The sequence below is a fragment of the Colias philodice genome, chromosome 17 (assembly GCF_061535455.1).
Source record: "Colias philodice isolate Cphi_HAF_F1 chromosome 17, ilColPhil1 Martin Lab GWU primary, whole genome shotgun sequence".
Taxonomy (NCBI): Eukaryota; Metazoa; Arthropoda; class Insecta; order Lepidoptera; family Pieridae; genus Colias; species Colias philodice.
The window spans coordinates 8,903,434-8,919,427 of record NC_143102.1 but is presented as its reverse complement, the minus strand read 5'-3'; the positions used below and the strand labels follow the sequence as shown (position 1 = coordinate 8,919,427).

General features: G+C 32.9%; 2 protein-coding genes across 4 annotated transcripts in view; one reads left to right on the top strand and one right to left on the bottom strand.

Annotated features, from left to right (window-relative positions):
• The first annotated feature begins 6 nt into the window (after nt 1-6).
• On the top strand, nt 7-4,987 carry LOC149481248 (uncharacterized). Its single transcript, XM_089705709.1, has 5 exons — nt 7-610; nt 821-984; nt 1,161-1,267; nt 3,114-3,250; nt 3,948-4,987. The coding sequence occupies exons 1-5, from the start codon at nt 210-212 to the stop codon at nt 4,501-4,503; spliced, it is 1,365 nt and encodes a 454-aa protein (XP_089561835.1). The 5' UTR covers nt 7-209; the 3' UTR covers nt 4,504-4,987.
• A 1,580-nt stretch (nt 4,988-6,567) lies between these two features.
• Nucleotides 6,568-15,994, bottom strand: part of LOC149481247 (uncharacterized) — a 33,501-nt gene continuing 24,074 nt past the window's right edge. For 2 of the 3 annotated variants that reach the window (XM_089705559.1, XM_089705560.1), the window contains exons 10-12: nt 14,080-14,223; nt 11,805-11,861; nt 6,568-11,049 (exon numbers count right to left, since the gene is read on the bottom strand). In XM_089705559.1, the coding sequence (XP_089561685.1) occupies nt 10,637-11,049; nt 11,805-11,861; nt 14,080-14,223 (614 nt within the window). In that variant the 3' untranslated portion in view covers nt 6,568-10,636. The remainder of the gene's footprint in view (nt 11,050-11,804; nt 11,862-14,079; nt 14,224-15,994) is intronic. The other variant, XM_089705561.1, reaches the window with a different exon arrangement.

The following is a 15,994-nucleotide window of genomic DNA, read 5'->3' as shown; positions in this document are numbered from 1 at the left end:
CGATTTTGGTACTGTCATTCGCAAAGAAAAGGCTGTTTTTCTGCTATTTCATTGTATCTTCAGCGTGCTTTGACTTATTTGCAAATAGCCAAAGTTTACCTCTGCATTATATAGCGTTTAGGTATAATTTTTAATCAATGATTGTGATAAGGAATAAAATAAAAACGCAATTCATGCAATAAAATTGCCGTACGAGGGCGAATCTCGCAATGGAAAATCTCGACCAAAGCAATGATAAAAACGTGTCATTAAGTTTGATTGCTGAATATCGTTCCGATTCGGAGTCCGAAGAGACTCCATCGAATGAAAATGCTGGTGAAAACACAGACGGCGATTCGGACACAGTGGAACTTAGTGAAATGGTTTTGAAGAATAATATAATAAATGCTTGCGCTCATGGTCCATTATCGAATCCCAAATTTAGTAATAATGTAGAAGTGTCTACACATATGATTATAGATAATTCGGAAAATGGTATATCGGAATACGTTGTCACAATGTACAGAGTAGATGATGAGGATAGTGAAAGTGATTCTGATTCCGACAGTTCGGACGATTCAAGCGACAGTGACGTCGATTCTGTCAAGGACATCGAGGAGCTATCTAGCGGGTAATATTATCATCTTGTAAACAAAAACCTTGAAACAGTTTTTACCATAAATACTATAATGACTTCCTGCTTTGTTAGATTTAGGTTGTATGGATGTTGTAACTACAATCATTGTTATGCTTCTTCACAAATGTTCCTCAATAATATATATACAATTTCCCAGAATACTTAATGTCTTAAATTCATAATAAAATTTATCTGTTCCTATAGAGATGAAGTTAGCGGCAATACTGGTGCAGAAAAAATCACTCAACCCAAAGTTCAGGGGGAGCTCAGTCTGGATGATCTACCGCCAATAGAAGACCTCACCATCAGTCTACCAGCTCAAGAAACTACCAAAATTGGAAAAATTTTCAGTATAGTTGATAGATTAGGTAAATTATAATGTTTCGTCGTGAATTTATTAAATTTAACTGTTAAAATAATTATGCTTGTTTTTCATGGCAATCAAGATCTTTTGATAAAATCTGGAAAGCAGCCATTATTTTTAAATTATATATATTTTTTAAATTTCTCCATTTTAATAATGTTTAAAATTTTATTTCCGCAGTTGTAGTTCAAGCATTCCCCGACACTCCAGCAGTTGATATAGACAGTGTCCTGTTCCTAGATAATGGTGCTAAGGCTTTGGGCAAGGTGTTTGATGTATTTGGACCTGTAAGTATTAAATAACACAAAATTTTCTAAATTAATTACACAATAAATAATTAAATTGCATATAACATAAGGTAACAATTCATATCTTGCAACCAAAACTAACTTTGGAGCAAAAAGTTCCATGGTAAATCAAATCACATAACTTTTTCGACTTCTTTTCCTAGTAAAAGAAAATAAAAAAGGAATATATAAGTACTTATATTAATAAGTGTTGCCATTAACCTTCTAAACATATATGTTTATCCGTGCATTGGATATAAAATAAAATGTCCGTACTTGTATGACTTCATGCTTTGCATTACGATTCTATCCTCTTAACTCACTAGTCGTCACATTTATCACCTCAATGTAAATATATTTATTTTTATATCAATGGCACATAGTAACATATCAACAATACATTAATTATAGATAAATAATAACTTGAATAATAAACCAATAATACTTGACATGCAAGGCTAAAATTAGCTAAAAACTCATTTCCTGCAGATTTAGTTGCAATTTATATTGCATATAAATTGTGACCTGGAAAAATAATAAAGTTACATTAATTAATAAAATAAACATTCATTCCTTTATGTATCACAATGAATCTGCATGTATATTTCATCATAATAGGCATGACGACAGTATCCATAAATGATCGTATTAGTGTTTTTAAGGGAAAATGTATAATAGATAAATTACATATAGTGACTTAGAAATCTTAAAAACATTAAGATTAATGAGATTATCAATAAAATAAAACATTGAAATACTGCAGTTGGCCATTTTGACTAAAACACGCGTGACGTCACGCTTAAGTAAACAACTCACGTCAGATGTTTTTTGTTGTTATGAATATGTTGAGAATACGCATTTTTATTTATTTTCTATTGTTTCACGTATGATTTATCGACTCAGAACAGAAATATAATTGCGAATTCACGAATACATGGTTCGGGGTTCTCCGCGCCAACTTTATACAATCATTTCTTATTATTTTCTCGCTTAAAATAATTACTAACACATTTTTCAGCATTATTTTTATGTGGATTCACACTGCAATACTGCACACCACTTATAAACTTTGAAATTCGTTTCTATAACACATATTAAATAAATATTTTTTTAATTTTCTTCGCAATGCGTACAAATAATTACGTATTTACCAAAATGTGACGTCACGCCTACGCCATGACACCTGCGAGCTGTTTTGGCACAGTTAATAAATATTTTTTGGAAAATGGCTTTTATCTTCGTTAAATTTAAGTATATTACCGAAATATAGGGTTTTTCTTGTATAGTAAACGTATACGCACATTATGGAAGAGGATTTCAAAATCTTTCGTCATGCCTATTATATATCTAGTAAATGTTATTGGTTATAATGTAACTCGTGACAAGTTCTTGAAAACGTTTGATCCTTTATAACATAATTTAAAATATTATTTTTAAGATATCTGTACTAATATTATGAAGCTTAAGAGTTTGTTTAAACTCGCTAATATCAGGATCCACGGTTTTGATTTAAAAAATGATTTCACTGTTAGTTAGAACATTTATCGAGAAAGGCTATACTAGGTTTCCGCCCGCGTTTTCAAAGAAAAACCCGCGTAGTTCCCGTTTCCGTGGGATTTCCGGGATAAAACCTATCCTATGTGTTAATCCAAGTTACGCTCTATATGTGTGCTAAATTTCATTGTAATCAGTTTATTAGTATTTGCATGAAGAAGTAACAAACATACACATCACAAACTTTCGCATTTATAATATTAGTAGAATTATATAAAACATTCTAACTAATACATAAATCAAAGAATAATTTTATTTTTAACATATATGTATTTGTTTTTGTGTATTGCAGGTTACAGAGCCGCACTACTGCGTCCGCTTCAACTCTACAGAGCACATAAAGGAGCGAGGCGTAGAGGTCGGCATGGACGTGTTCATAGCGCCTCGCACCAACCACACAAGCTATGTCTTCCTTTCAGAACTCATGAAGTAATCTATTTATTGACTTATTTGCCTATTTGTAAGCGTTTGCTTTTTTATTTCGTAAGTTTTTGTTTGCTAATTTCATTCATGTGGAGTTGTTAAATTAATTAGGTGTTTTTTTAAGGTTAGGAAAATTTTAAGGTTATGTTTTTATTATTGTGTGGCATTGATGCTTTAGTTTGTTTCAATGATTGATTTTGATTCCAAACTAATTTTCGATTAAATTTCAGTGCAGACACTTTTTATGCTCTTGATTGGTCTTCGAAGACATAATTTCCTAGTTGAATTGGTTTTGGTTAAGTTTTCGTTTTGTTAGCAGTTAATCATTTAGATAATATAAGTTTAATAGTAAGTTTTATTTTACAGTATTGGTTATTAAAGTGAAACTTTTATTACATCGTCTCAAACTTTTTGGTCTGTGTAGCGCATGTCGCGTGTATCGCGGCTGCCGAGTACCTATACCTACTCGGCAGCCGACCGTCACGCGACATGCGCTACACAAAGCAGTGTTCGGAACCGTTCGAACAGTTTCACTTTTACCGTGGTTTCATAAAACCACACAACATTTTTTTTTGTATCTATTTTATTTTGTAGTTTAAGTTGACTTGTACATTTCTGTATTTGAATTGTTGCACCCAACATCTTATCAATTTTAATTCATTTCAGTGTTATAAAAATTTGTAAACTTCAATTAAATTTTCAGGGTGAAAGGTTCAGACGCATCTTGGTTAAACGATATCGAGCCTCCTCCGAGTCAAGTCGAATTTTCCGATGATGAAGAAGAAAGAAGAGCAAGAAGAGAAAAGAAACAAAGCAAACAAGAAGGCTCTGAAAACGGCGAAACTTCCAAAAACCCTCCACGAAAAATGTTAGAGGCGAGAAGAAATAGGCCGAATCAGTCCACTAGTAGATTCAGACCTGGTCCCAATAGAAGCTATAATTTCTACGACAATAGAGCTCAGAATCCCTTCATGCCGTTCAATGCACCTCCAGAGTTTGATAGAAGGATTCCTCCCCCACACCCTATTTCTGATCCCGGAGGCCCACTGTCAGCTCCTCCCGGCTTCACAGTCCCAATGTTCCCTCCGCCGTTCCCGCGATTACCCGCCAGGCAGCACTTTGGCAGGAATCCTTTGCTCCAAACGCCGAACATGCCACCGTTTAGACAGAACATGCCCGTCTTTGGGTCCAATTATTGCAATATGCCCGGCCCTCAGCCGCAGTGGTTGAACAGGCCTCCTCCCCCTCCGGGAACTTAAGTTTATTATTATATTTAAGTTCTATCCAATACTAGCATCGTCATACCAGGGCATATTTTTGCCATCTATGTTATGAATCTATGTATAAAATATAATTGTAATAGGTAGTGTATTGAGATAAGCCTGGATTCTATGCATTTCTGAAATAGTAAAGATGTTGATGAATGGATTTAAAGGATGAGTGTATAATGTGGGTACTAAAATATAAAACTGTAGTGAGGAAAATATGTTATTGTGTTTGATTTAGTCTTATCTCAATAAATTATACTTTTGGCTTCGTTGATTGCTGGCAATACTCCATTTACGCGTCGGATTTGATATAAATTCATTAACTAACAATTTACTCGTGTTTCATGTTCATATAATATTATGTACTAATAAATTTTGGCTTGTGCTCTGGTGTGTATGAGCCTTAAGTGTTTGATATTCTAGTGTTGTTATCCAAATACCTGTATTTATCTTAAATATAGTTATTATTACATTATGGAATCTTTTATTTCTCTCCCAGTATTCCTAAAAACATTAAACACATGTACTGCTTTTTAACGAAGTGTTTGAATACAAGAATACATCAATACTTTTATATACAGGGCAGATTTTTATTTGATTGTCACGATTGAAATCAAAACCTGTTCGACCGATTTTAAAAATTATTTTGCCCCTTATTTTATTGCCCAGTTTTTTCGAATAATTTCAATTTTCCCAAAAATTTTCTATAGAAAGATTAGTATTTGCTTCAACATTTAATTCATTATTTGCTTATTATTTGTATGTTTTTGAGTGCGGGCAAAGTTATCTGCACTTTTTGCCAACATTACCGACGTCGATTTTTGACGTAGATATGACTCTAGTCTGATTTTATTAAAGTCCATTTCAAAAATGTTGATAAGGATGTCGATTACCTTAAAAATCAAAGCAGTATCATGAAAAGTTCCCGACTTAAGTGGCTGGGCAAAGTTACCCAGGTATTTTTTTCTCTTTTTCATACATATCGCATTTCGCTTTTCCAAAATGCAAAATGGTTGGTACATCTCAGTAAAATGAGCATGGCTCCGATTTCTTTTACTACGAAGATTTCGTAGTAGGATTATGTTGTAGGCAATAAAAAGATAAAAAAAGCAAAACAGAATATTGTTCAGTGACTATTTAATAAAAAGAAACATATTTTTACATTTAAGTTGTGCTTAAAATTCAGCCATTTAACTTTATTTACCATGCTTCTTTCCGGGATACTAAATTAAGCTATTTTTCCGAAATTAACCGAATAAAAGTAATATTATAAAGTATCAAATTATGTGGTAATATGAAATGTGCCAACCCTAAGCTTTTTTGATGGTGGGCAATGTTGTCAAATATATTATTGGGTAATTTTGCCCACTATTGTTACTTTTGTAAAACAACCTTCAGTGGTTAATGTTGCCAAAGTATTAAGGTATTTTTGCAATTTAAAATTTTTCTTATGAATTGATTTTCGGGCAAAGATTGGGGGCAATGTTGGCATATTTCACGGTAGGCTATTTTTTCCTAGCCCGAAGCAAGACGGGAAAAGTCGTAAAAGGCTATTATAATATTACTAGCGGTTCGCCCCGGCTTCGCCCGTGGTACATATTTCGCAATAAAGGGTAGCTTATGTTCTTTCTCAGGGTCTAAAGATTGTCTGTGCCTAATTTCATCAAAATCGGTTGAGAGGTTTAAGCAGGAAAGCGTAACAGACAGACAGACAGAGATACTTTCGCATTTATAATATTAGTAGGGATAAATAAGGTAAAGGACAGGTACAATTTGGTACCCTGTGGCGAAAATCTATAATGTAAAGAATATAAGTAATATTATTTAATTTTGTAAAATTTTTGTACTTTTCTAAATATAATAACCAAATAACGATATTATACGTACGTATTGTATTCTCGTAACTTAGCATATTCGGCATAAGTAACTGAATGGTTATATTTTTTATAGTGTGAAATGAAATTTCCGCCCCAGACCGCCAAAAACTACCCGTATATATTGAAGAACTAAAAACAGGGAGAGGTAGGTTGAAACTATTTACAATTGAAACGCGAATGATTTCGTGATTTCTTTATTAAATATTTCATTGTTAGAAATTAACTAACGATCGAATTTCACAAATGTTAAAATAAAAAAAAAGTTTATATAAAGACTACAGCTAAAAAATACTGCTCTCGGACTATGCAGAAATAAACGATTCCATATTCTGCTGCCCTTATTGACGTATAGTCAATTAAATTAAACTGGTCAAAATATTAAAACAATTTTGCACTCACATGATCACAACGTAAAATGATAACCATTTCACAATACAGGAATATAACATAATTATAACTAAAAATATTTTGTTGATGATTTCATTATAACGAATTTTATCGATAAGGCCTCGTCGAATGTTATGAAAATATGTAGAAAGAGAGCGGGCCAAAATTGGCCAAAACCTTTAAAATACCATAGTTGAGTTTAACCAAATGGCTGCATTTTTTATCGACCTGTCTATTCCATCTAATTATTTAGGCACGATTTAAGTAATATTTGTTTTATTGTTGTTTTGATGTCATTGACGAGACCCCGACTTTATAATAATAATTAATTAAACTTATAAAATATTTTCGATTTCAATAACTGAATAAAAGCATAATATCCGTTCCGCAACAAGAAATATCAGTAAGGCAGTGTTTTAAAATACATTTCTGTTGAATCATTGTTTTGAAGTGAGCAAATGTAAAAATTGCTCTTATTGTAACTATAAATTTCATACTAAGCTTTTCGCTTGTGTTATGGACAGTGGACACCAGATGGCTGATAAACATACATATAATTTTAAATAAATACTTCACCCAGACACAGAGCATACATCTATGTTCATCACACAAATATTTGCTCCGGGTGGGAATCGAACCCACGACCTCTGGCTTGGAAGGCAGGGCCACCAACCAAGCCAACCGGTAAGTCAGATTTGGTTCTCGTATTATTTTTAAATGCACAAAGTTTTGATATCCCTTGTTGCGTGACGGATATGCACACAATAAAATAAAAAAAAAAACTTAATATAAATGCAATACAATCAACCGGGCGCTCAACCGCTAACATGCCATTAAATAATTATACAATCATTTATTGCCGAACTTGGTGCGTTAACAGGACTATATTTTGGCGTAAAATATGTAAAAAATAATATATTTTGTAAATATGTAATAACAATTGACCATCTCCAAAGATACAGGCAGTGTAGATATTTTTTTATAAGTTCATATTAAGTTCCAAGTAAAAATTCAGTAAATAAACAATTAACATGCAATAAAATTGTTTGATTTCATTACATATTTTGTTCATACATAAAACCCGAATCAATTTCAAAACCACCAAAACATAGACTTGGTATCGCACACCAAAATCTCTTAAAACAAAGCCAATAGGGCCGTTGAAAACTTAAAACATCTAACCTACATGTGGGATATAGGATTACACTGTTCGGAGTAAACTTATCCTTAGTTATAAAAATACAGATTCATTTGTATTAAATAAATTCTCATCACATAGCTTGCCGTGAGATGTAAGCCTCTGGGACTCATTTATCGGATGAACAACCGAATAAAAAAGCGAGCAGTCTTCGATTAAATACGTAAAAAGCGGACTAAAATTAATTACATCACTAATAGTGAACCACTAATTTGATCTCGAGATAAAACTTAATTAAAAAAAAATATAAAATAAAACTTACACCTACATTAGTACTTGAAGGGTTATAATTTTGATTAATCGTTAGGAACTATACTACTGTACAGATATTTGAAAGAAATTAAATTATAGTTGATTAATACTTTTTAAACGTTATAATGCGTATTTCGACACCGATTTGTTCAATTTACTACGAATGCAATTCATTTTAATTTTCCTCAGTTTTAATGACACAAATTGTGACCATGTGCGCTAGGAAATCGTTTTTGATTTGAACTTTTCAGAGAATATTTTGAAAATAGTTAATTGAACAAACCGGCACGTACATTATAGCGAACGAAGCGTGCGTAAAGGAACTTAAAAATGTATAAAATATAACAGAAACATTAGTCCAACCTCGACTGGTTCACAACCAGCCGCTTGGATAGCTGTCTGCAGGTAAATCAGTACAATATACTATTTTTGTCATCGACATAGATTATAGACCATAGCGATGACAACGACCTCTATGACATTCCGTTTCCGGCCAAAGACAAGTCAGTTCATTTCGCGCGCTTTTCCGTCATCAATAACAAAAATAATATTTTGCATTTAGACCTAATATTATTTTACTCACTAAGATTACACATACACGATTAGAGAAATATAATATGTCATTACATTAAGTCCGACTAAAAATATTTAGCGAACGTATCACTTGTTCGTGTGGTGTTGCCGTATATTATTTTAGAATTTTAAATTTTTATCTAGATCACTACTCGCTACTTACTATTCACAAAGATAAGAGTAAAAGGCGTTACAGCTGTGCTACTACGACACATCCAATATTTGATTATCATATAGAACGGAAAAACGCACCCACCACGTAATAACATGGTGGAATACACCGTACATAGTATAATTATATAATATTATAATATAGACAGCCAATCTACGGTTACAAAACTACTGAAAATATTTTTAATCTATAATTTATAGTCTGTGGTACGACGGATCGCTAGAAAATAAATCAGATCCAGAAAAGATTGTCAAATTTCAAATACCGTTCAAGTATATACTTTAAACGTCGGATGAATCGAATCGAAAGGGAAGTAAAAATTTTCATTATTAAAGCTAAAAATCTCCCCGTGAAAATATATCCAATATAAAGGATAGAGCGTGTAGGCCTCGCACAGTCATACACTTTAACGAACACATAGACACGACACATCGAAGGCAACAAGAAACCTTACCTAAGTCCAATACACGCGGTAAATATGACACCTCTATGTAGAGTATCGCAAAATATTAATGTTCTATATTAAATAAGTACAGTGTTTTATATAAAAACTTTTTGGAGTCAAATAAAAATAGACTATGGCAACATCGTCGAACCAGCCCCCCTAGACAAGTGGCTTTCTATTAGCGTAAAGTTCAATAGAATAGATTATGAATGTATGAGATTACGACGACGACGACGATTGTATACGTCAATCTCATACATTCATAATTTATTCTATTGAACTTTACGCTAATAGAAAGCCACTTGTCTAGGGGGGCTGAGCTACTAGCTATGGGCGCTTTGTATAAAACACTGTTAGTTGTGACGTATTTGATCTGAATCAGTTGTGTTCATTGAGTATCATTGTTATTTTACTGCTTTGGAGAGTATTTCACTAAAACTCACATTTTTATCAATAGCAACATTATAGTGTATTGCTCCAATCATTTTTTTTTTCGTTTTAATGAAATACTATCCAAGCTGACACGTAAAGCTTGCTTCAATCGAATCTCGAAATCCAATAAATTATACCAATTTTAAATGCATCTACAGTCGCTTACAAACTATTTTAGTATTATCATTGTAGTAGCATTTTCTCGGGATCTCCGCTACTAGCCGAAATAAAAGTTTAGGAAATATCGTTTGGACGCTGAATCCATACATCGATGTAAACGCTACGTGTATGAAAAGTTCACACGAATTTATCTACCGTTGTATTCCGGCAATAACTCAAATGCGTTTTCTAATGTATTGTAAAGTTACATGTCCACTTATTTTATATAGGAAGACATATCTAGCGTACGCATTGTAAGCTATGAAAATAGGAAAAACGTTCCCGTATCGAATGCTACCACAATAATACGTCTACCCCATACATAGCGGTAAAATAAGGGAAGACTTTATATATAGAGGTTAGGGAAACGGTCGGTATATATGGGGACCGTTTCGTATCCTTTGTGGAGCTTGGGTTGCGGACGAGTTTGAAAATAGACTTTATAACGTCTATCAATAAGATACAATTTTGCTCAAACAGTGCTTTACTCACTAATAGAAATGCTGAAAGATCAATTTTTCGTCTGGTCTCAATGTTTGTTTTATTTAACCTTAATTGTATTCAATTCTCCCCTTTCCCCCCAATTACTGTCAAAAGCCCGTCCGCAACCGAATCAACCAAACATCGCATTATGTGTTCTCCACGGGACGTATAGTACAGTCCCCCACTGTAGTAATCGGAGTGATTGTGACTGAGCTCGGGGTGGGGGGAGCCGGGGTCTCTTGGACCTCCACTTTTTCTTCTTCACTAGCGGGTAGTTTGACAATCTGGCAGTCTCCCACGGTCATGATCTGAGTCTCGCAAGCGACGGGTATATTTTCCTCCGGTTCAACGCGGTCGTCTTCATCACTGGACGTGTCGGACACGTCGATGGTCCGGTCGTGTTCGGACGTGACGCTGAGGTCCGCGTCCACATTGCGGTCCGGGTCCACGCTGGTAACGCCGTACGAGTATGCGAGCGGGTTGTACATCATTTCAGTCAAGTAGGAAAAGTCGCCGAAGGGTAAGTTGGTCGCGTTGTAGTTCTCGTTCGGTCGCCCGTCTGGAAATTGTGGGAATGTGTTAGTGAATGGGAATGCTATTTAGCGATAAGGCCGCCGTTTGTTACAATGTATCCTAGATTAAGTCTAAATTTGTAATTTTTAAGAGCAATAAAGTAATAAATAAATAAATAAATGTGTTAGTATGTAAAGTGCTTTAAAATTTATTTCAAATAATATATATGTAATGTAGATTTTACGCGCTGTACTGCGCGGTTTTGAATTGGACAAAAGAGAGTATTTCTATAGCTTATGTGTTATTTTTTAGTAATAAGCAGCACTGTCAGTAATCAAAATGCGTTCAGTGGTTTTCGCGAGAAAGAGTAGCAAATATACATTCTTAAAAACTTTGCATTTATAATATTAATAAGATCTCTATATTGAATAAATGATCATATAAAAAAATCATGCAGACTATATAGTTGAATACATTATACTATTATTATTATTCAGATGACTTACTTTATATTTTATATCCAATTTAAAACTAGACATGCGGTTAGTGCGAATCATGCTTTTTATTGTACATGCAAGATAATTTGATTAGTTTATGAAATAAAAAGCGGATTTGTATATTACACAAGATTTTAATTACAATTCAAACTATGCGCGTGTTAATTTTGAAGAATATCTTTTAAATAAGCTTATTTTTTCTTTTTTTTTGTACAAAAAAGCGGCATTTTGTTACACATTTAATACCGATTAGTACCGACATATTCCCTTTTTATAATCATGCTCAAAAAAAGATTATACTAACAAAGTTTGCTTATTTCAGCGGCTAGTCCGTACTGCATCGGTAATGCCATATCCATACCTAGGGAAACATTTTATTAGCAAAACTGGCAACACTATTATAACACGTTCGACCAATGGTTTGACAAACACAACTTTAACTAGCAATGTTGGCAACGCAAAAAATAATACAATTATTATTAATGTTATGTTATTACATAAATAATTGCTTGCCAAAATGAGTTACTAATTAAAATCTGTACATAAATTTGGAAAACAGCTTTAAATAATCTTTATCAAATTAACACATTCAATAAAATGTAATCTGCGAATAACATACTTTAACTTCTCCTTCCGCGGCATTACCACAATTATAACTGTCAGTTGCAATAATTAAAGATATAATTTTACAAGTATCTACAGTAATTTATTCTAAACGATGCCAACACAAAACGGTTTCATGCGAAAACTAGGATATAAAAAGTCTAGACAAAAAAAAACTTGAATATAATTAAAATGAACACTACAATATTAAATAAAAAAGTTAATCAAAGAACTGGCGGAACGTAAAAAGCGAACGCTTCACACACACATACATAGAACACAATAAACCGTCTAGTACAGTCATTTGCATAATTACTCATAAAAACAGTAATTAAATGATGTGTTAAAATTTTTGATCAATGAATAAATTTGAATCCATAAAACATAACTTAAGACTGCGATCGAAATCAGTTAGAATAATTTTATATCGTCGAGTTATTTAATCATAATCAAGATAATTCAATAATGTACATTTGGGAAAAACCTCCGCGACGTTATGATTAATTTAAAAAATACGTCATACTTGAGTTATTATTTATCTTTAAGATAGACGAAACATTTAAATATGAATAAAATTGCTTATGACTGTACTAGTGGGGTTAGACAAAAAATGGTGATTCATTATAATGTCGTTTCGCAATAACTGAACATGGTATTTCCCGAAAGTTTTTATACGCTTAAATTGTTCTAGTTCTAATAATAATTAGACCATGTTATAATTAAAGCGAGAGACATTCATTATTTGGTTGACGTTTTATATTTTAAAGGATAAATTAGAATTAAGATAAATTATAAAAGATAGCATGAATGTATGAATAAAATGTGCTTAATATATAAAAACGGTCATAATGTATTTTAATGAACAACAATGTGTTTCATATGAATTAGTATTGTGAAGTTAACTTTTTCAAAATGTTTTTCATAACAACAAAACAGTAAGTATTTAAGCGAACTACAATAAAAACAAAAATAACTATTTCAAAATGTTTTAAAATGGGCTTTTAAGAAATCCACACATTACAACTAATTTCAAAGTAAGTGATTTCGAGTGTGTTTTTAGAGGTTATCAAAATGCGTTATTTTATTATATGTAAGAGTATTTTTGTGAGAGGGACGGATATATGCAAGACGTATATGTATATTGTCTTTGTCTCAACATTTGAGATGAGTTACAATAGCATGACATGATAACCCCAAAAAAATGTTGTAAACGGAAATCTAGATTATAATGAGTATAAATTATTGATATTTATTTACGCAACAAATAATTAAGTTTTGCAATAAAATTTGAAATTTTAGTACATAATGTATAGATTCGATTGCGGTAATTTTAATTAATATTTGTCGAAAAAGCTCGTTTCAATATAGAATCACGCATAATTCTCATTGTCACTATTGCCGAAATCTCCTCTCATAAGTTACACAATTCAAAATTGTAGTTATATGTATCAATACAATATAATTATTATAGGGAGGAGAGGGTTAATAATAAACAATAATTTATACTCATTTTCTTTGTGTGTGCCTGTTGCTTATGTGTTGGAGGAGGAAAGTTTAATTTTTACGCAATACCTGGACGCGGATGCATATTTATATGTGTGTGTGTGGTGCGTGTATTTGCGTATATAGTGTATGTCAGTGGCTCCTTGTACGTGTATGTGTTGTATCTGGTCACAATTGCACATAGGTGTGTGTCTGTAGCGCAATAATGCCTAGCCGCAAATTTACATAAGTGTGTAAGGGTGGGCGTGTTGTGCTTGTGAGTGTTCACTAAGTCAGGTTTGAATGTGTGTATGTGTGTGTGTGTGTGGAGGCACTACGTTGCGAGTGTGTGTGTGCGTAGGAACGAGTAATACACTGTCGCGTGAGTGTGTGTGTGTGTGCTGAATGGGCAATATGTCTCGAGTGTGTGTATGTATTACCCGGCGCTGCGTATATACGTGTGTAGTATATAGGTGTGTATGTGGGCACAGTACCAGGTCGTGCGGGCAGCAGGTAGTTCTTGGGCGGGCGGCCGCGCTTGCGCTTGAGCAGCAGCTGCTGGCCGGCGGGCGATAGAGCCGCCAGCTGTGCGCCCGTGCCCAGCACCGTGCCGCCCGTCAGCACGCACCCCTCCATGTCTGTACACAATGTTGATACTTAAATATAAGCAAATAAGACTCATAATCGCTTGAATGTTTAAGCAAGCGATATACAATATTGATATTTATCTGTTTAAGACTCACAATCGATTAAGTACACGCGTAAGCTATACACGCGTATGTAGCTTACGCGTGCACTTGTATCTATATACATATCGCGGACGCGTTTTAAAGTTAGTTATTTATCTTATATATAAAAATGAATCGCAAAATGTGTTGGTAAGCGCATAACTCGAGAACGGGTGGACCGATTTCGATAATTCTTTTTTTATTATATTCCTTGAAGTACCAGGATGGTTCTTATGTAGAGAAAACATAAATATGTACCACGGGCGAAGCCGGGGCAGACCGCTAGTTGTTTATATAATATGAGATATTTCACAAAAATTCATTTGGGATATCTCTGTCATAAGCTTTTATCTAATGCTGTCAATAAGCCTCTCTTTATAAAAACTGCTTAACTTTTAGCGAATTTAATCGCAATTTATGTTTTCTATTTGGTTCACAAGTGAGTTTTAATTTCCAAAATTGTTTACATCGTAGGTTGAACCATCATTTTCAGGAATTGATTTGTGAATACGGCTCGGTTCATTTTGGCAAGCATTGCAAAAAAATGTTTCAAAACAAGAACGTGATTTGTTGAGACTCGAAGGACCAACTAAATAATCGATTTTGATAATCCTTTATTATACATAACGTTACGTTACACGTGTATCATTAAACAACATTTTTAATAATATCAAAATTCAAAAATAATATTAAAAATCGTAAATTTTGCAAAACATTCAAAAGCTCTTAAACTGGTTCCATTTTGGCGATGTTACATGCTCTAAGTGGTTTAGCAAAAGGGGTAGAAATGTAGTCGTTTTCAGTTAAACTGGTTAATCTTGAATAGATAAGGAAAATATCGACCAGATAAAATCGTTGCTGATTAGAATGATCCGTTTTGGCTAGAAACATAATACTTTAATCCACTTAAATGATTAAATGCTGGATTAAACACTGGTTTGCCTTGGAAAGTAGATTATTTTATTTTTGAAAAATGTAAAAATGGTAATGCTAATTTTATTATTTAAAATAGATTCGTCTTTAGAAGATAAATATTATAAAAAAATTGATTTTGGGATTATAACTGGTTTACTTCAACATGAAGGCAGGGAAAAGATCATCATAAATTAAAAAGATGGTAAGTATGTGTATGCTAAATGAAAACTAGTTTGTCTTGGTATGAAACTAAATACTTTTACCGACTTTTTAACGAAACAACTTTTTAATATTAATGATTAAATATCATAAAGCTAGGTATCATAAATTATAATAAATCCATCTACTACTTTCTTTTTAACATTGAACCAAAATATTGAGAGAAGAAAAGTTGTTTTTCTAGTTTGTATAAAAAATTGTAAATAATATTTACCACTATTTATAATGTAAACTAAACGAAACATTGAATTATAACATGCATTAAGATAGTCCGAGTGTAATTTACTATGAGGAAAACCGTAAAACAATTCATGCATTTTCATAATTTTGTAATACATTTATACTTTTTACCATTATACTAAATAATAATTTAGTAATTGTAGCCAGGTAACATATTTTTTGCTTTAATTGTGAATATAGGTACATCTATACTAATATTATAAAGCTGAAGAGTTTGTTTGTTTGAACGCGCTAATCTCAGGAACTACTGGTCCGATTTGAAAAATTCTTTCGGTGTTAGATAGCCCATTTATCGAGTAAGAGCATA